Source organism: Sabethes cyaneus, chromosome 1 (genome assembly GCF_943734655.1).
Source record: "Sabethes cyaneus chromosome 1, idSabCyanKW18_F2, whole genome shotgun sequence".
NCBI classification, from domain to species: Eukaryota; Metazoa; Arthropoda; class Insecta; order Diptera; family Culicidae; genus Sabethes; species Sabethes cyaneus.
The window spans coordinates 143881019-143902818 of NC_071353.1; the positions used below are offsets into that span (position 1 = coordinate 143881019).

General features: G+C 38.9%; 1 protein-coding gene across 3 annotated transcripts in view; it reads left to right on the plus strand.

The window, feature by feature from the left end:
• The window catches only part of LOC128736312 (uncharacterized), a 66576-nt gene that overhangs the window by 28303 nt on the left and 16473 nt on the right, over positions 1-21800 (plus strand). For all 3 annotated transcript variants that reach the window (XM_053830803.1, XM_053830795.1, XM_053830789.1), the window contains exons 2-3: positions 3100-3428; positions 13995-14099. In XM_053830803.1, the coding sequence (XP_053686778.1) occupies positions 3273-3428; positions 13995-14099 (261 nt within the window). In that variant the 5' untranslated portion in view covers positions 3100-3272. The remainder of the gene's footprint in view (positions 1-3099; positions 3429-13994; positions 14100-21800) is intronic.

Below are 21800 nucleotides of genomic sequence, written 5' to 3' on the forward strand. Positions count from 1 at the left end.
ATCTATTCGTCATTTTTGTACCTATGTTTTTGGTATTTGTTGTCGCTTTTTTACGCAACTTTTACCGTTTTGTCCTCTTTTTTGTTTTCTTTGTTTTTTTTTTGGTCATCTTTTCATCGTATTTTGTCGTCCACTTTAGCAAATTTTTAGTCCTCTTCTTTGTTGTTAAGAGAATCGGTGCCTTCTCAAATAGTGTTTTAAGTGCCTTTCGTCGTGGTCGTCTTTCTGTCGTATATTAGTCATCTTTTAGTAATCTTTTCAGTATTTTTTGTCATCTTTCATGGCGCTGTTTAACCATCTTTTTATTGGTTTTTATTGTTTTGTCGCTGTTTTGCATTTTTTCGACGTATTTTATTACCGTCGTATTTTTATCGTTTTTCGTCGAATTTTTGTTAACTTTTCATTCGTATTTTCGCCATCTTTTTGTCATTTTTGCATGATTCTTTAACCGTTTTTACTCCATCTCTTAGTTGTTTTTTTCGTATTTTAGTCATCTTTTCTTCTCCACTTGCTGTGGAAAGTACCGTAACGACTTACTTGACTTTCCATGCAGTCAAGGAAGTGTTTCGTTCGAATCGGAATGATTCACTTTCAAGGTTTCCGTTTGCCCAGTGCTGCGGTCCCTTTACTGCTGTTAGAAGAAGCTCCCTTTACTGTGTGTTTTGTGTTGCTTGTGTGGCTGTAGCTCAGATGTTCCGTTCGAAGTCGTTCGCGTAAGAAGGGTGAACAAAGCACATCCCAGCAATTGCTTCAGTTAAGTTGTTTCTTTTTTTCTTGCCTTGGTTTTTTTCATATTTGTTTTGGAGGGTAATGTTAACCATTCGTCGGACCCCCCAGCTTAGATAACAGATGCGACACCCAACTTCGTAAGCGTTGCTTCAATGACCCTCCCTTACCTAATTTTTTCGCTGCTTCCCCTTCACGCCTTGTTCCGTTCTGTTCGGATACTACCGACACATTTTTTTCATTGCTTTCTTCTACCGTCCTTCCGTCAGTTGTAAAAAACTACCGTTATAAAAAATACGTTTACACCAAGTTGTCTGAGCTCAATCCCGGTGCGGTGTAGTGGTTAGCACTCACACCTCTCACGCCGAGAACTCGGCTCAAATCCCAACCCCGCAGAAGTCACGAATGACCTAAGCTGTTAAAGGGACTAAATAACATTAAAAAACAAGACTCGATTTAAAAGTTTGGCGCAAACGAAGAAACGTAGTTATTGGCGCGGGTTCATGAATCAATGAGCACTGTTTAGAACAATACTGACCGAAGAATGCGGAGAATCGTAATCGTAATTGTCAATGGCCAACGAACAAGAGGAGCGTACAAATCGGTGGATATTTTATTTTGCCAGGAAAGCATATGCGGACACTGTTCCTGCACAAAATATAATTCAGGACTTGTATCCGAGCCACAACGCAATGGGTTCTCCATTTTCTTGTGCTCTCTCTGCTCTGGAACTTAAAACTTAAAAGTTCTCTCGTTTATTTCCTGGACACAGGCCTGCAAAAGTCCTACCATTTCGCCGTATAACTTCGGGTTCCGTTTGTAAAGAGCCAACACTTTCGAATGTGTGCTAGAACTAGCTGTTTGTCCTTTTCTGTCGCTTCCGGGGTTCCTAACGAATGTCAAACATTATCCAAATCATTCCAGGATATCACACACCTTGGACTTAGAATAATTTTACACTTCAACCAAATCACTATTCGTCCATCCACAATGCACTTTTTTCAGTATTGCCTTGATGTAAATAAATGCACTTAGTCTGGCAACAAACGTGTACTGTGATTCTATACACTATTCAGTGAAATTTTGAACATGTCTAGATACCCATCAAATAAATACAGGCAATGATGAAGCCAGCATTTGTAGAATGTCTTCAGACTAACTTTAGATTTTCGGTTACCTTCGTGATTAAATAACTAATTTTCAAATTGATTTCGGAACCATCAATAGCAGTGAGATGAGATTCAACCATTCAACTGAAATTGATCGAATTATACATCTCCGAACAAAAAACTTTAACTTTGCTCTAGTCTTCAGTTGTGTAAAAGCTAGTTCAGCATGACTTTCAATTTACTCATGTAGTAATTTCGGTAGCAATCCAAAGGCAAGCAAATCAAATACTGAATTTGAGCCGACAGATTTTTCGATGATCTAAGCTAGTTGCAAAAATGAAAGCAAACAGTAAACCAACAAGCTTTGACGTCAGAGTGAGTGAATGAAATGATGAAATGATGTTTTCAGAATCGACCGCCACATGTTATAAGCAGTGTCATGGCACGGAACTCCACGATTTTATCGTCTTCCAAGGTCGTACCTATTTGGCTATTTATATAAGCCGCGCCACCCGAAGGCATAGATTTTTGTCGTACGAACCAAATTCCGGTTTCGGGAAAGTTGAAGAATGTGATTAGATTTTTTTTGGGTTGTCTGATGTCTGTCTGTTCAACTTCTCGCTAAGTTATGATAAAACAAAACGTGGATATTCAAAGTGCAAAAAGTAAGGGTCAACCTGAGCGAAGATAGTCAATCAAATTCACACACTCATTCGATTATGTCAGCTCCAAAAATGACAACAGTAAACAATAAGCTGTTGAGAGCTTTGGACGGGACGCGACCTTCAGCCAATCAGCAAGTGGTCAATCCGGCAGCTCTTCTCGTACGACAAACGACTGACGGACGACTTGGCGATGATGAACCCACAGCACAGCAAGCGTGCTGGAAAGGGAACCCGAATAAAAATAGACAATAAATATAAAGTCAACAGCTGCTTGTCGCGGCGCGTCGCGTTCGATGCGATGCGATGGGTCAAAAAACGAGTTTCTTCGCAAGCTTTTCGCTGTCGACGGTGAGAAGAAGACGAAGCAAAAGATGAAAGAAAGATAACCCAATCATTTCATTACGTAATGGAACCATCGAAATCGAAACCAGACCAGGTGTCTTCGCAGTTCGCAGTCCGCCGAAAACAGCAGTCAGGCGATAATCCCATAAACTGTGCCAATGTTGCATCCTACGTCAGTCAGTTTAATAGGCGCGTTTGCCAAATCAGCACATGGATTTTGATGAATTTCTTTTCTTTTTGTTTTTCTTTTCCCGCAGATTTTTTAGCTTGTAGTGTATTTATTTATTATACGCACCCCTCGCCCTTTCCCGCATTCCGCATTCGGCCGCCAATCACGGACTAGTTTGTAGCCCGCCAAACCAAAAAGGGAACGTCACCGCCATCACCCGCACTCACCCGCGCACACACACACACGCAGAGAAGCAAAGACATGAAGAACCTACTGATAGTGACAGCCGTGATATGCAGCGCCCTGCTGACGACGGTGACGGTACTGGCTGTGCCCGTGCCGGAAGCCAACCCCAACCCCGCACCGGAACCAAAGACCGACATAGAACTGATGAAAATTCCACTGGACGGCGATAAGGTAAGTGTGTTTTTGCACCGTCATGCTCAACAGAACCAACCGAAGCCGGTTTGACCTTAAACGATCGAATTCTGTACAAGCTACAAGCGATGAACTGCCAGATGTGGACAAAGTTGTCGCAAATGGCAGATAGATTTTCTCAAGTCAAGTCTGTCTGAGTCTTCTTCAGGGTCTCCGAACAAGTTTGAAGAAGCTATTTACGATATTAGTTAGCTTCTGAATTGCTGTCAGTTCGGGGGGGGTGAAGTCATGTGCAATGTTCTTAGGATGCAAAGAAATCACCTTGAAAACGGGTTTTTATTCCCAATAAAACAAACCAAATTTAGTATTTCTCATGCATGTACTAATTGTAATAAAATCAACTCAAAGAATGTAGTTAACTTCTACCACCGACCTTTAAACTGGCCAGAAGTTTATTGAAATGATTCTGGCAACCATTCGAAACGGGGTCTCAAACGTAACGTACGCAATTCGTCCGAATGTTTCCGCCATGGGCGGCCATATTAGTATTCCACGCACATTGCTCAATCATCGATCAAGGCCAGATTACATGCAAATCGACCAAATTTGTTATTGTTGTCATATGCAGCCTGCGCCTAAGCAGGCGATGCGTACGGTACCGACGACGACGTTTTGTTGTGTCAAATCGCATTGCGCACATTCGAATTGATTAGCTGCTTAGCATCCAAATCACTCTTAAACTTTGAGCCGTTGTTTTTTTATTATTTCTTGAACCAGCACGTAGTACCTATGGCAAAGTCCGTCGTTTGTCAAAGACGGCCACGGCATTGCGTTGCATTGGTTTGTGCGAATAAACGTCATTGCGAGGATGATGTACTCGTCGCTGTCAAAGTAAACTATAAAGTGATAAAAAAACGGCTAGGCACACGTCCGTGACTTACGGGTAGGTAAGTGGCTTAGCATTCAAAAAACTGCGTCAATGAAACACTGTCAAATTATCTACTACTGATTGAATGGATAGTTACTAATCACCGCGCCGCGGAGCGGTCTTGAGCAATGTGATAATTGCAACGCAAACACACTCCGCACGGTGTGAACCGGCCTTAACCTTTCGGGGTTTCGATCGGGGATGGTGATGATGGTTAAGAAGAGCGCGCGTGTATAAATACCTACCGAGCAAGCGTGCGCTAGCACGTGTTCAGCGCCCTGGCTCGGTTCCGGACCGAACCGTCGGTCGGTCGGTCGGTCACAATGCAATGGGTGGGAAAATGATGGGGCCGCAATTAACAACGCTCACGCGTTGCGCGTTGCGAGTCTCACCGGAAAATTACCATTTCATCGCCTCTCATCTGACGCTGATTGCAGATTGATCGGTGGCAGTTTTTTTTTCGATCGCAGGAATCATCGCTAAATCGTTTTCTGCGATAGGGAAGTGCTTTGTGTAATTTTCACCCATTTCAAGGTAGGGGATGACGCGCTAAAGCCGATGCCATTGAATGGTGTTCGACAAGTCAAAGCAGGCACGTAGCGTAATCACAATCTACTCGATGCAAACTATGTTTGCAACTCAGTTCTTATTAGTAAACAATCGTAAAACACAAATTTGTTTACTGGTAGCCAGCAGTAGCATTACTGCTAGTGTAGTGGCTTACGGCTCCCCGTAAACGATCTTTTCAAGAAACTTGATGAGTCTGATTCATTACACGTAGATCGTGCAATCCCTGCCAGTACTTATAGTATACATATCGACAGGTATGGAAGGATCGCATGCAGGAATGTACTTACTCAACAATCGGCAGGTCGTCATACGCTTGTTGGCGATGAAGTAATTGCTTCATACACACTACTGGGTGTAAGCATTGACCGCTTCGAAATCAGAACTGCTTGTTTACATGGCGTAAAACTTGTAAACCGGCGGGAGGCCCTCAATGAACCATTATTACGAGACATAGTCGTAAAGCATTTGTTTTAAGTACGTAATTCTACCGTGTGAGGAATTTGTTCTTGCTCTAAATCTAATTAAATACATATAATCGATTAACATCTCAGTATTTCAATGAGATCTACAGTGGGAAACCCTTACATAATCCAAGCCTGGACTTTCATGTTTAGATTAAATCACATTCACTCAAAAGTTGTTTACTTAAAATTGCATTTACAGTACACTCTAAAGGTTGTTACGATCAAAATTTGGTCAAACAGAAATGCTTGTAAATTGATTAAATTTTTTATTAACAAATAGAATTAGTTTCCTTGGTAAAATTCAAAACTGAATCTGACCGAATCCAAATTGCTGCGTCTTGTTTAACTCCTGTCAACAGATTAAGTACAGCCCAGTTTTGGATCGTTTTCTGGTTCACTTGAAACTTGAAACTTCACTACCATCACCTCGCAGTGAACATATTGAGCATCGTCATGTACAGCTTCCGGGATCGTGTTTTGTTTAGCATACATTGGTGACAACTGACTTGGCTACTTTCAACCATTTCATAAGCTCCGTTCCGGACCAACTTTCCCGGCTGATTTATTGTTCTTCAGCTGCATGACGGCCTCCTTAACTTTGCGTATCGTTGGGACTGGCACCTCTTCTCCGTTTGTTGCACCGTCGAAATCGCTTTCCCCGCCGTCATGATTCTCCACCTGGGCGCCATTCAGGTGTTCATCGAAGTGCTACCTCCATCTCTTGGTCACCTAACGATCGTCCATCAAAATACTGCCATTCTTAGCCTGATACATTTCGGTTCGCGGCACAAAGCCTTTTCGTGATCCGTTCAGTTTCTGATAGAACCTTCGCGTTTCCTGAGAACGATGCCGTCGTTCCACACTCTGCATATTCCTGCTCTTACAAGTAGCACTTTTCTCGCGGAAGATTTGGTTTCGCTGTATCTGTTTGTGTCTTTCCACATTCTGTCGTGTGGCACTGCGCATCTTGGCCGCCGGCGCAGCGTTCTCCTCATCCATCACCCTCCTACATTCATCGTCAAACCAATCGTTCCGCTGATTCCGGGCCACATGCCCGATGGAGCTCTCCGCTACACTGCTGATGGCTGTTTTGATAGTATTCCAACAGTCCTCGAGAGGGGCTTCGTCCAGCTCGTCCTCTTCCGGCAGTGCAGCTTCAAAAGAATGCGCATAGTTTGCGGCGACGTCTGGCTGCTTCAGCCGCGCGAGATCTAACCGAGGCTGGCGTCGGTACCGAATGTTGTTCACAACGGAGAGTCTTGGGCGCATCTTAAGCTTAGCTTTCCGCTACACTGCTAGTGATTGAGTTGATGGTATTCCAACAGTTCTCGAGAGGCGCTTCGTCCAGCTCGTTCTCTTCCGGGAGCGCAGTTTCGAGTGAATGTGCGTAATTTGCGGCGACGCCGACGTCGGATTGCTTCAGCCGCGCGAGATCTTTGTTTTTATCTGTGTTTTTTTCTGACTTGGTAAGTTCCAGGTATACTTGTGTAAGAGTTTGTGCTGGAAGAAGGTACTACGTACGGTCATGTTCTTGGAGGCGGCCAAGTCGATAAATCTTATCCCCATTTCGTTGGTCAGTGGGTGTGCGATGAACCCTCTAATCACCAGTGTGTATTCTACTTCCACCTGAAACACTTAAGCATTGAAATTTCCGACGACAATCTTCATGTCATGATATGGGCAGCGGTCGCATTTGCTTTCCAACTTCGAGTAGAATTCCCACCTATCGTCAACGGTACTTCCGAGATGAGGACTGCGCAGGCTGATGTCGTTCGAGGATCGATTGGTCATCAACCAATCATCCGTTCGTATCTTTGATCCCTTCCAGCATACCTCCTGCAGCGCTCCCCGTCGAACTTCCGACTCTTCATTACATCACAGAGCACTCGAATAGTCTCTTGTAAGTTGAGAAACTGGCAGTTACACGTCCGGAGTTTTTACTCCATAAACCCGTTTTCGTCGCTTTGGTCTATTCCGAATGTAAAACCAAAGCCAAGCCTGGGTGCTAATTCCGTTATCGAAATTTGACCTTCTGTTTTTATACGACAGACTTCGCAACCAGCTGTTAGAATACAGGACAGTGCGGGGTCAGTGCTACGATCCTATTGACTCTAACAGCCTCTCCCAGCCGAGGTTCGAACATACGACGACTGGCTTATTAGACCAGCCTCTTACCTCGTGGCCAACTGGGAGTCTATTCCGAATGTTCCAGTCTCAAATTTTTCATAGTGAAGAATTGCACCTGTCTCGCCAGAGGACTCGAAAAAGTTCTCCTCCCCTGTAAGCATATGACCTTGGCTTCTACCGGGGTTAGTTACTACCCGATCTCCATCAAATTTGCTCGTATCCCGGCTCCTACCGCTAATAGATTGGAGGCGACAAGAATTACTCAATAAGAGGTTAGACTTATTATAAGGGAATAAATGCGTTTTTTTGTGCAGAATGCAGACTGAACATCGAAAGAACTGGGAAAAATGATGTGCAAACTGTGAAAAATAATTGACTGTTCAGCTGAGGAGAGGGTGGTATTAGAAGTAACGTTCATTTGGCAAAAGCTTCTAGTAATAACCGCTTGCCATGAACAAATGCTGCACCATTACAATCCTTTAACAATATCTTTCAATATCAATATCGGAATTTGGTTACAGCGAAAATATAGTAACGGTTTGTCTCAATCGATCGATTGCAATCGATTGCAGGGCAGTGTTTGGGTGCAGCTGCCGACACTAACCAGAAGGCCATAGCTCAAAAATGGCCAGGCATTTTCAAATTTATGAAATCGTTACTCAAGGACGTCAATGGTCGACTGTTTAAACATGCTTGTATTTGCATCAGTACGGTGCAGAGCACTTGTGTCGTGTTAACGTTTGTCCCAAGAGTGCGTTTTGGGTGATATTCCATTGATTTTACCGCCGAGTCCCACAATCCACCGAAGTTGGCTGATCATTGCGAGATAAGCTAGCAGTTGATGCTTTTTTGCTGCAGCCAGGGGTATAGAATTGACGTACCCATGACAGGTTATTTGCCCCTTAGCAATGTTTAATCCGAATGCCGAACGATTACCGGATGAGTGTAGGGATGGAGTTATGTTTCCTATTTATAAGAAAAACGCCAAGCCGGATTGTGAGTGATCAGTATCGTGACTAAAGTTGGGATACCGGGAGTTTGTTTTCACATGGAGGATAGTACATTGAATATTCTATGGTAAGAGCATTTTGCAATATAGTCTTAGTGCTCTTGCAAAATGCTCTTACAAAAATTCGACTTTAGGGTCATTCCATGCCAAGTGACCGAGAAAAAGTTCAAACGTGTAATCGACCTTCACGGATTTGAACCAAATTTTGCCAGATTGTTCATTTTCGGCCAGGAAGTAAAAATCCAGAATTTGGTGCCGATCGGACATTTCCTCGATTGATGGGTGCACCTCCATTTTCATTTTAAAGGAAAATACCCGTTTTTGTCAAAATCTCTTATTTTCTTTTGCTTATATCTCCGGAAGTATTAGGTTTAGAAAGACACTATTTTTACATTTTCAAAGGAAATCACCCAAGGAATTCGAAAAAGGTACTATTTTTAAGCACCAGTGCTGCCAAATATTTTTAAACTCGATTTGAAAGCTAAATTTACATTTTTCTCTCAATGAAGACAATTTAATCGCAAAAATTTCAACTTCATCGTGTTCCGCAGATTTTTTTTACATAAGAAACACTCATCGCCCCGAGGTATTCTTTGCCGATCCCGAGATACAGCGTTTTAAAGCAAGCAATTCCCCATTTTTAATGTAACACTACGAGCAAAATAACTTTTTTTGAAGCAGTAATTCTCTAGGCAATGTAAAAATACTTTAGCATATCGGAAAAGCATTTATACAGTATATAAAATGGTTTTTCTTAACAGTGCTGCCAACTTTTCAGTTTCCTGCATGATTAGTTACATTAGTTAAAGGTCTCCTAGCAACAATAAACGCAATAAACAAGGAAGGTAAGAGCTCATGTCTATTAGCGAGATGAAAAACAGTTTACAAGGCTATGATCAAACAACTAACGTATGTTTTACGCCTTTTTGAAGTAACATTTCCTCATCTAGTACTATAAATCAAACGAAAAACTGAAAAACTGGCAACACTGTTAAGAAAAACTTTGCTGTATAAATGCTTTCCCGATGTGGCAAAGTAGTTTTACATTGCGTAGACAATTACTGCTTCAAAAAAAAGTTATTTTGCTCGTAGTTTTACATTAAAAATGGGGAATTGTTTGCTTTAAACACTGAATCTCAGGATCGGCAAAGAATACCTCAAGGCGATGAGTGATTCTAATGTAAAAAAATCTGTAAAATACGATGAAGTTAGAAGTTTTGAGATCAAATTGTCTTCATTGAGAGAAAACTGAAAATTGAGTTTTCAAATTGAGTTTAAAAATATTTGGCAGCACTGGTGTTTAAATTAATATTTTTTTTTTTGAATGCCTTGGGTAATTTCTTTTAAAAATGTGAAAATAGTGTCTTTCTAAACCCAATATTCGGACGTATTCATATTTTGCTATAAGCAAAAGAAAATAAGAGGTTTTGACAAAAAAGGGTATTTTACTTAAAAATGGAGGTGCTCCCATTAATCGAGGGAATGTCCGATCGGCACCAATTTTTTGCGATTTTTGCTTTCTGACCGAAAACGAACAATTTGGCGAAATGTGGTTCAAATTCGTGAAGGTCGATTACACGGGGCTCGGACACTTCGCGTGGAATGACCCTTTAAGATTATTAATGGCATTATTCTCATCTTAAAGTAACCTAGTTGGCTTGCACAAATCAAAAAGTGAGGTCTTATAAAGCATCAGTTCTTGACAATCTTTGAAGAAAAATTCGAGTAGACTCACGAAATTCGTACGGTCCTTCAATCCGAGTGAGTATCCGGATGAATACTGTCACTGGTTCGTGGTACCCAAACGTGGTTCGGTGGAATTCCGTAGTTCGCAGATATCTTTGCTATAAACGTTGATCGTTCGAAGCGGCCAGAAGACAGCGCTCACGATACGCGAGGAAGATTCTCTGGGTCTCTCCAAAGCAAATCTCTGAGAGCAATACGGATAAATCGTCTTTGAATGCGTCCAATTCTTAGAATCCAGGTAAGCTGGTGTGGTTGCCAAGTCGCAAGGCGTTTTCAAGCAATGGGCCGACTAATTCACAGTATAAAGATTTTAGGACCCTCAAATTTTCTTCCGATTTTAGCGATCAATCCTAACTATCCGGATGCTTTGGAACGCTACTAGCACATTTGTTATAAAGTAGTTGTGGTAACCCATTAATGACTAATTTTAGTCATAAATAGGTTGCAGCAACTAGAAATGACAAAAGTGTGCTACTTGGGAAATAATAGCAGAGCGGTGAGCGTTAAACATAAGTTTAGAGTCGAGTAAGATGTCGAGATGTCGCTAACTTGCTCTACCTTTCGGAGTGTATTGTCATTTATATTGTAGTCAAAGATGATAGGGTTCTGGATGCAATGGAACGTTATTACCTCACATTTCGCTGTATTCACTATCAATCACTAATTTACAACACATTTAACAATCCTTGAAGTCGACAACAATTGTCGATGGAACGCACGGTGAGAAACAATTTAAATTCGTCAGCGCGCAACCGGCTTCCAGTAGCATAACTACATCGTTGAAGAATAATATAAACAGCAAGGGGCCTATATTGCTTCCTTGGGGAACACCAGACCAATCTCCGAGATCCCAAACATTTTACGTAGAAAGATACGATGAACGATCCGGTCAAATGAAGTTTTTATGTCAGTGAAACCACATCAACTTGTGCGTCACGTTTCTCAAAGTTGGGTGATGCAAAAGGAGGTAAAATTAAGTATAATGGTGGAAACCGGTCAACTGATATATAGCTGATATATAGCTTTCGGTACGGTGGACAATTGCAGTGCCAACAATAATTTCAAAATGATCAGTTCTAAGGAGCAAGAGCTGAAAACCTCTTCAAATGCACCTTAAAACTAAATTTATAACTTGAAAGTGGAGCACGAACATCACCCCAGGATAATTAAATCCCCTATTCTCCCAGATCGTTTCGCAATTTAGTCCCTGGTAGGTTAATGAGGACGTCTAAGGGATACTATCACTAGACGACAGTTGTTGTGATCTCCCTATTGAGTCGATTGAACGAATTCAACCAACGCATATTTTGTCTACGCTCTACGAGGTAAAGCTTGTAAACTTGAACGTTTGATGGACCTACCCTGAGATTTCCTAGGTAGACCGGAATTGCTTTCTAGACGTGCCTGGCGTTTAGGTAAAGGCAGTGATTGAGAAAAAACTAATAAAATTCAGTTTGTTTTGATATTTGATAACGAAAAATAAGATGAAACTGATTGCAACTACGTGCAAAATCTGATCTATTTTTTGATTGTACCTGACTGTGGAATTTATGCTCCAAAAGCTTCTTACTTTTTCATTTGAATGCGTCAAGATCATGCAAATGTTTTTCCATAGTGTTTCTCTCCATTAAGCGTTCCGTAGAATTTTTGTCAGTATAGTGAATCATTCATGATTTAATATTTTACTGCTTATCTGCAATTATTGTGGAAGAAAACCCTTGGTCAACCGTTTGACACATTTTTTTGCAGCAAGTGATGCCTATGGTCATTGTGCCGAACCACTTTTAAAGTGGTTGACAAGAGTCTCATCATAATAGACTCTTAATTTGCATAAGATTGTGCAAGCGAGTTGTATAAAAAAATTTCCTAGAGGTCAAGATCGATAAAAACGGCTCGATTTAAAACGCTGATATTCTACAGCGGCCGGCGTGTGCCACAATTTTTGACAGTCACAGCCAAGCCTTAAGCAACTTGAAACAGGCTATTTTGATCCAGGGTGAGCAGAAGAAACTTCTTTCCACACTTTAAGCTACCCGGAACTGCTACCGGTGAACCTCCGATGACGAAACGTTGCATCGCCATCGTCTAGATGAGCACTTCTGAGTTGCTTGAAAAGCTGCTTCAAGACGGTTCAAAGCCATCAACTTCAGCAGCAGCAGTAATAACTGTTTGCCTTTCACAGAAATGATTCTGATTGTGCTTGTCCCGGTGCTTGCCGTAATTAATTTGGTAGATGTTTTCTGCACGGATGAAGATTTTCCTTGCGGCCAAAGGTGATTTGTACCTTCAGAAAATGCAGCAACAAACAAAATTATTTTCGCCGACTAAAAGGTTCTTATTTCTCAAAAAACTGTTAAGCACCAGTCCAGTGCGAAATTTCCACTGAAAAATCTTTCTTTGAGTGTACCGTGATCTGAAATAGACTTCTTCCCTTCTGCAGCAAACTTATCACCAGAACGTGCGTGGACTTGTAACTAAAATAGAGAGCTTTTATAGTACTGTAACCGGGTCAGACTTCGATATTAACCTCTTAACGGAAAACTGCCATGACGAAGCGAACTAAGTTAGTAAGCTGAATTGCTTTTAAGGTCCTTTCCCGGTTTATGCAATACTGCAGCAACAATAGGACAAATTCATTGAGTTCGATCGTTCTTTGAACATCGATGTAATATACTTGGATGCTCCATAATAGTGTATTCTCTGCTAGCGTACTTGTAGCGAGTGCATTTATCTCTGATATAACCCATAAAAGAGTTCAAAAGGCTGCTATTCAAACAAAGCCTTTGTTGGGAATATCCAACTTCTTTTTATAACTTTATACCTTAGCAGAAATCCAATCTCAACTACGAATGATGTATCATTTTTACGAGCTCCATAGGTATGCATCACTTACATCATTCCTGTTGCTTTTTTCTGTAAAATGAAGACCCTCAAAGTCAATAAGGGACACCAAGCCAATGTATTCCAAACACATTGGAATGTTTTTTTAGATTCGGAAAGTTTGTTTTGTCCAAAAACTTGCAATGTATTTCCAATTGCACAGAACAACTTCACCGTCGAAAGATAATCAACCAGTGAAGTACACCCCACGCACGCAACTATCTCATTCATCAAACAAAACACGAAATTTTGCAACCTTTACACCACCAAACTCGACCGAAACCGAACCACATAGGTTGGACCGAACGATATTATTCAATAGTGGGCTAAAGCTTTCCACCGCAAGTCGAAGTCACTGCTTTTGTTTACTTTCGATTTTTGTTTTGTCCGTGCTTCAGGCACGCGGGGGCAAGTGACTTGTTGCATTTCACTTTCGCGGCCAAACCCTGCTTCGGACGAACGACCGAACCGGTTTTTGCCGGATTGAGGTTACGAAATGTGCAACAGTCGGTTTTGCCACTAGTTTTTTTGGAGGTTACTAGACTACTGGGGATCCTCACTGGTCCCTCCGCTTGGCTGCTGCGCAGCTAATTTGAACATTCCCATCAAAACCGGACGGAACGATATAGTCATTGAGTTATTAAGCTTATGTCATCTAATTGTTGTACCGATTAGGTCGATTACACAGACTGCCATTCGGTATAGGGGAGGGACACCCGGAATTTGAGTCAAGGGCACGAACTTGATAGATTAATTTCAGTTCGAAACAAAAATGAAAGTGAAATCCATTTACAAATTTAGTCCACGGACAGTTTACCGTTACACGAAAATGTGTTTTAAAATTAAATTAAATTTCTGTTTTTTTTTTTCACTTTCCACAGGAACTGGACGTCATCACGCTGGTCGACTCGGGAGATCAGAAAATCAACGAGCGAAACAAGCGAACGATCGGTATACTTCGGGAACTGTTCCCAACCCTTTCGCAGGTGAGTCATCACGGTCGGTAACCTAGACTTGTACAAACTTCAAAAACAACAACAAAAAAACTGAAATCAAAAAATGTTCATTACTTAATCGAATTCGAATCGTTTCAATGCCTTCGCTTCAATTGGCCTTCCTACCACTACACACATTTTAGTCATCCGCCCTCTGTGAAACCATATCACGTCACGTGTGTTGATGTTGAAGCACCCTGCATCATCTCTGTTTGGACTGTCCTTTATCACGTCACGTGTGTTGATGTTGAAGCACCCTGCATCATCTCTGTTTGGACTGTCCTTGTCCGCTGTCGCGTTGTTCGGTTCGGGGTTTTCTTTCTGCTTTCCAGACAGAGACACAAAAGAAAACCTTGCTTGCCATCCATCAGATCCACCAACAATAATAGATAGCACTTCTTACTACGGTTTTGAGAGTCCACTCTGCGAATCACGAGAATAATAGCGGCTTTTTATGCGTCCGATCGGGCGGGGAAAACCGAAACACTCTCTTGTCGTCGTCTAGGTTCAGGGGCCGTCGATCTGAAGTATGGCCGGCACTGCTTCTTCAAGCAAGGATACATTCCATCTAAGATAAAGATCATGAACAGCTGATTCACACTTTAAGTACCGACGACGAACAAACAGAGCTGAGCAAATGGGTTTTTTCCATGTGGGCTGTTTTTCTAACAATTACCAGTTTTTTATGTAACACATCGTAAAATATAGGCGCATTTTAAGCCAGTACCGGTACCGGTAATTGTTTCTACATTTGATGACGAGCGTAGTTATTACTTAACCCGTTTGAAAACTATATGATTAGTGGTACCTAGTTAGGGATAGAAGTAATAAGGAAAACTACCTTTTACATGTTGCTTACTTTTCGTATTAAGATTTCTTATTAAGTTAAATTCCAATCTCTTAATTTGGAAATCAAATAAATTAGTAATATTTTTTTCAAAAAAAAACTTGACTTTTAATTGCCCATAATTAGGATCGAGTTCAATGTTCACGAAATGAAATCAAATGGAAATGAAATTCGGGATCGGAACAAGTTCGGGTTAGATAAAATAGGAAATTTAGGTTCGATTTGAGCGGAATTTGGAGAATATTAAATATTAAACATTAAATTTTAATGTTTTCGATTTAATTAATAATATAATAACAGTAAAGTTCTTCTTTATACGGTTTTTTGCGCGATTTGCTTTTTGATTAGTCGAAAACGATACAACTTATCGACTTGATTTCAATCACATTTTCTGTTTCAAAACAAATATAATCACTAATCAATCGATATACTTACTTTACTTTACTTTACTTTACTTTACTTTACTTTGCTTTACTTTACTTTACTTTACTTTACTTTACTTTACTTTACTTTATTTTACTTTACTTTACTTTACTTTACTTTACTTTACTTTACTTTACTTTACTTTACTTTACTTTACTTTATTTTACTTTACTTTACTTTACTTTACTTTACTTTACTTTACTTTACTTTACTTTACTTTACTTTACTTTACTTTACTTTACTTTACTTTACTTTACTTTACTTTACTTTACTTTACTTTACTTTACTTTACTTTACTTTACTTTACTTTACTTTACTTTACTTTACTTTACTTTACTTTACTTTACTTTACTTTACTTTACTTTACTTTACTTTACTTTACTTTACTTTACTTTACTTTACTTTACTTTACTTTACTTTACTTTACTTTACTTTACTTTACTTTACTTTACTTTACTTTACTTTACTTTACTTTACTTTACTTTACTTTACTTTACTTTACTTTACTTTACTTTACTTTACTTTACTTTACTTTACTTTACTTTACTTTACTTTACTTTACTTTACTTTACTTTACTTTACTTTACTTTACTTTACTTTACTTTACTTTACTTTACTTTACTTTACTTTACTTTACTTTACTTTACTTTACTTTACTTTACTTTACTTTACTTTACTTTACTTTACTTTACTTTACTTTACTTTACTTTACTTTACTTTACTTTACTTTACTTTACTTTACTTTACTTTACTTTACTTTACTTTACTTTACTTTACTTTACTTTACTTTACTTTACTTTACTTTACTTTACTTTACTTTACTTTACTTTACTTTACTTTACTTTACTTTACTTTACTTTACTTTACTTTACTTTACTTTACTTTACTTTACTTTACTTTACTTTACTTTACTTTACTTTACTTTACTTTACTTTACTTTACTTTACTTTACTTTACTTTACTTTACTTTACTTTACTTTACTTTACTTTACTTTACTTTACTTTACTTTACTTTACTTTACTTTACTTTACTTTACTTTACTTTACTTTACTTTACTTTACTTTACTTTACTTTACTTTACTTTACTTTACTTTACTTTACTTTACTTTACTTTACTTTACTTTACTTTACTTTACTTTACTTTACTTTACTTTACTTTACTTTACTTTACTTTACTTTACTTTACTTTACTTTACTTTACTTTACTTTACTTTACTTTACTTTACTTTACTTTACTTTACTTTACTTTACTTTACTTTACTTTACTTTACTTTACTTTACTTTACTTTACTTTACTTTACTTTACTTTACTTTACTTTACTTTACTTTACTTTACTTTACTTTACTTTACTTTACTTTACTTTACTTTACTTTACTTTACTTTACTTTACTTTACTTTACTTTACTTTACTTTACTTTACTTTACTTTACTTTACTTTACTTTACTTTACTTTACTTTACTTTACTTTACTTTACTTTACTTTACTTTACTTTACTTTACTTTACTTTACTTTACTTTACTTTACTTTACTTTACTTTACTTTACTTTACTTTACTTTACTTTACTTTACTTTACTTTACTTTACTTTACTTTACTTTACTTTACTTTACTTTACTTTACTTTACTTTACTTTACTTTACTTTACTTTACTTTACTTTACTTTACTTTACTTTACTTTACTTTACTTTACTTTACTTTACTTTACTTTACTTTACTTTACTTTACTTTACTTTACTTTACTTTACTTTACTTTACTTTACTTTACTTTACTTTACTTTACTTTACTTTACTTTACTTTACTTTACTTTACTTTACTTTACTTTACTTTACTTTACTTTACTTTACTTTACTTTACTTTACTTTACTTTACTTTACTTTACTTTACTTTACTTTACTTTACTTTACTTTACTTTACTTTACTTTACTTTACTTTACTTTACTTTACTTTACTTTACTTTACTTTACTTTACTTTACTTTACTTTACTTTACTTTACTTTACTTTACTTTACTTTACTTTACTTTACTTTACTTTACTTTACTTTACTTTACTTTACTTTGCTTTACTTTACTTTACTTTACTTTACTTTACTTTACTTTACTTTACTTTACTTTACTTTACTTTACTTTACTTTACTTTACTTTACTTTACTTTACTTTACTTTACTTTACTTTACTTTATTTTACTTTACTTTACTTTACTTTACTTTACTTTACTTTACTTTACTTAACTTTACTTTACTTTACTTTACTTTAATGGCCGACAATCCATATTATCGGATCCGATCCGAATGTATTAGTGATTTCCAGAATTCTCGGTTTTGGCCTGCCAGTTTCCAGTCACCCTCCACTTCTGCTGGGCGTGCATCTTCATCGATCGCGCACCCAACTAGTGTGTGGTTTACCTCGAAGCCGACGACCTCGCCCAGCTTCTCTGCTGAACACTACTTTCACTGCCCTTTCTTCTGACATTCGGGCTACATGTCCAGCCCACTGTAACCGCCGGCGCCTAATCAGTAGCACAATGTCATCCTATTTATACACCTCGTACAACTCGTGGTTCATGTGTCTACGCCACTCGCCATTTTCCATCCTGCCGCCAAGTATTGACCGCAAAATTTTTCGTACAAATACACCAAGTATTCGCCGATCTATTTCCACCTCAGATCCAACATCATTCAGACTTCCACGCTCTCTGCCAGCAACCATGTATTTCGTTTTGGCAGTGTTTACGTTCAGTCTGATTCTTGCAGATGCTCTTTTGAAAGGCACAAATGCCTCTACAACCCAAGTAACAATTTGAGTTTTATTGCACTCGAAGCGCTCACAGCGAAGGCTCACTTTTCCAACTATTGGGCGGAAAAACTCTTCCCTTCCGACCTGTGCATTCGTATTCCCGACGATGATTTTGACGTCATGTTCACGTCCATATGTTTTATCAAGGGATGCATAAAACGATTCATTCACATCATCGGGTTTGTCGTTCGTTGGAGCGTAACTAGGTACTGATCAAGCTATAGTTGAAGAACTTGCCCTTGATCCTCAACAGGCAGATACGGTCACTCACCGGCTTCCATCGAATGACTCGTTTCTTCTGCTTGCCCAGTACCATAAACCCAACGTCTGCCTCTGCTCTTTCGCCGCCACAATGTAGTAGATATGGTACTTGAACGAGGCTTCAGCTGTTGGACCAGCTGCCCGGAATTCCTGTTCTCCTGAGTCTCGCCATCTTACTTCTTAGAAGACTGCCACCTTAACGTTAGTTTTGTGCAGCTCTCGAGCAAGTAGTCCAGCTCGTGCAGGTTCCACCAAGGCTCTGACGTTTCAAGTATGTACCGAATTTCCAATCAGAGTCCAGGGTTATTCAATGGTTGTTCAGTAGGCCGCCTTACCAAGTAGGCTGCGCTACCTTTCCTCGCAGACGGGGCTGCCATCTTAGGTGTAGCTGGCGAGTCACAACATTTCGAAACTCAGCCGCTCCACTGGAGTACAGACGCCGTTTGGGCCGTTCCTCCTGGAGAACAAACTGGGCTAAAGCGCTTATGGCGGCGCCTACTCGCCTTCAAGAAGCCGTTAGGGGAGACTTGTAGAGTCCACTACGCATCTCCCGACCCCAATGTGCTCCTGCTGCTTGTCCGGGGGTGCTTATTCAGTATATTCACACCTAACCTCCCCAGCTAGCATTTTCATATGTATAAAAAAGGTAAAAATCAGCATTACGTACAGATATACATGCTAAATAAATCGTATTTCATGCGCAAAATTGGCATATCCGTACTATTTTGGAGGCGATATACGTGATTACGAATAATTTTGAGCGTTACGACTATATAAGTATTTATATACGATAATGTCCGATTAAGCGCGAGTCGCTCCGTACTACTCTACGATTTTGTGCTGAAAATCGTATGTATGTCAGTTATTATCATTATATATGACAGAAAATCAACTTGATCCCACTTTATCCAGCTTTAGTTACGATTTCGAGTTTGTTAGAGGATATTTACGATAGTTTTCGTACATTGATATACGAGTTGGTGCAATCTGGGTCTATTTCTGGAGCAGAGCTGCCATAAATACAGATATTTGTGCATGCATAAATTTGGGACCCTACCGTTTTCTCCGGAGTATTTAATTTTCTCGATTTAATCATTTAAATAACATAAATAGTTTATGGATTACTTTAAAATTCAGGAACATTAGTAGAGTCAGAAATCACAGCAACTGAAATAATTGATGGGTCCCAAATTTATGTATGCACAAATATCTATATTTGTGGCAGCTCTGATCTGGAGGCCGTTCGCTATCCGCAACCCGTGCGGTGCCTTGCAGCAAGGCCGTGCATTGCAAAACTCATATTGAACAATGTGAAAATCATAATGCACCCTGTGAAATTACTACAATATTCACACTGATCTGTGTGAGAATCACTACATCACCCGCAAGATACCTATTCCAATGTAAAAAAATATAAGCAAACGATTGATAATAGTCCATTGTGCCCTATAATCGCCAAAAATCTTGGTGAAAACCAATTAATCAGTATAAAACCTTATGTTCTCAAAACACCCAAACTCTATCCATTCCATACTGTGCGAAATGCAAGAATAGTCCATTTACCCTATTCACCTCTAAGCACATAGTAAAACCTAATCAAAGCGATTAACGATTAAAACTAACTCAAAAAACTCGAACAGCATCAATTTATTTGCAAAACATCAGGAGAGTTGAATGTCATCGATTTTCGTACCGTGATGAATTCACAAACGGTTCATTTTGCCTGAAGGCCCACCCACAATTGGTACTTTATGGTAGCGATTGCGTAGATCTGATAGATAATCTGTCAAATTATATGGAAAAACTGTCAGATTTACGCAACGCAAACACAACCATAAAATACCAATTCTGGGCGGGCCTTGATTCCCTTCTAGATCCGTAAGAACACATTTATTTGCTATTGCGTAAAAAATGCGTAACTTTTCAACGATGGTGTTTTTAGAGAAGTTTATCAATAAAATACAGCGCGTTTTCTTACACCATAAGGGTGATCATAAATTCTCCTATTATGGTGATACAAACTTTTGTTTTTTTAAATACGTCCAAAAATTTTTTTATTTAGAAAGATTATAGAACACATTAAAATGGGCAGCTTTGTTGAGTAAAGTAACTATAGAGTAAGGAGGGGTAAAAGTGCGATTCAATGATTTATCGGTGCAGACTCCGAGTAAATTAACTACATTAGCATGAATGGATGACTACTTTGACAGCTTGAATCTAACGTAAACTTTGGTTGCTTACGAAACATAGTTGCTGAGTTATGTGCAAATGTTATTTCAGGGTGGTTTTGATGTAATTGTTCGTTATACGGCAAATACGATATCAACAGGAGGAGATTACTTGTTGGAAATTTGTGGCAGCGTTTTACATCACTCACATATCTGTTTTGAAAATACGGTGAAAAGAATTTACAAAATATATTTCGCTTTTCCGTAATTGAATCTAACTCCGTCAAGCGTTTAGCGGGGTAAAAGTGCGATTCACGGACGGGGCAAAAGTGCGATTCATGGACGAGGCAAAAATGTATAGCTAATTATATGCAACTTTAGGCACTATATTACAGATACTAGAAATAGAAGAGCTGCAGAAAACTGTGCTTTACAGATGCTGGCCGAACGAAAACAATGTTTTTCCGCTGATGAAACAAAAACAAACGTTTGGAAAAGTTTCGATCTGGCGGAGGATTCAACACACCAGCGCAAAATAGAAAAGGTGCAAATTGAGAATATTCCTTACCAAAACATACCGCAGATTGGAGATAATATGGTTTTGTAAGCTACTTTTGTGCCAATTTCATGGATTCGAGCTTCGCACTTTTGCCCCGCGGTATTCGCACTTTTGCCCCGGTAGTGGGGTAAAAGTGCGAATCGGCACTAGATCAGAAGAAAGAAGAATTTATTTTGCAAAACACTAATACCGCAGATGATTTATAGTTGAATGTAAAGATATTGAGTTACTGCATCACTATGAAATATATTATGTTGTTGTCCTTCTTTATATCTCACGAAAATTGATGGCAACTTCAAACGTCGCACTTATGCCCCGCCCTACTCTATATCTCTTACTAGTTGCGAAATATGATGATTTGTTTAAAAAAGACATTTAAAAATTAATTCTGTACAACAAATTTACGGTATTGGTATTGCCCGGTATTGCAAAAGTGCCATAAATTCGATTTTTATTCGTATTTTGGCTACTTTTTTATGGAATGAAATATCCCAATTATTTGAAGATTACACCACCAACGCAAATAATCTATAATTTACCTATAATAATGTCACATAGAATTGTTCATTTTATGTGAGGCATCCTAGCATTTATTGCGTATTAGAGGATTTGCCTGACATGTGTAATGCGTGTTAATG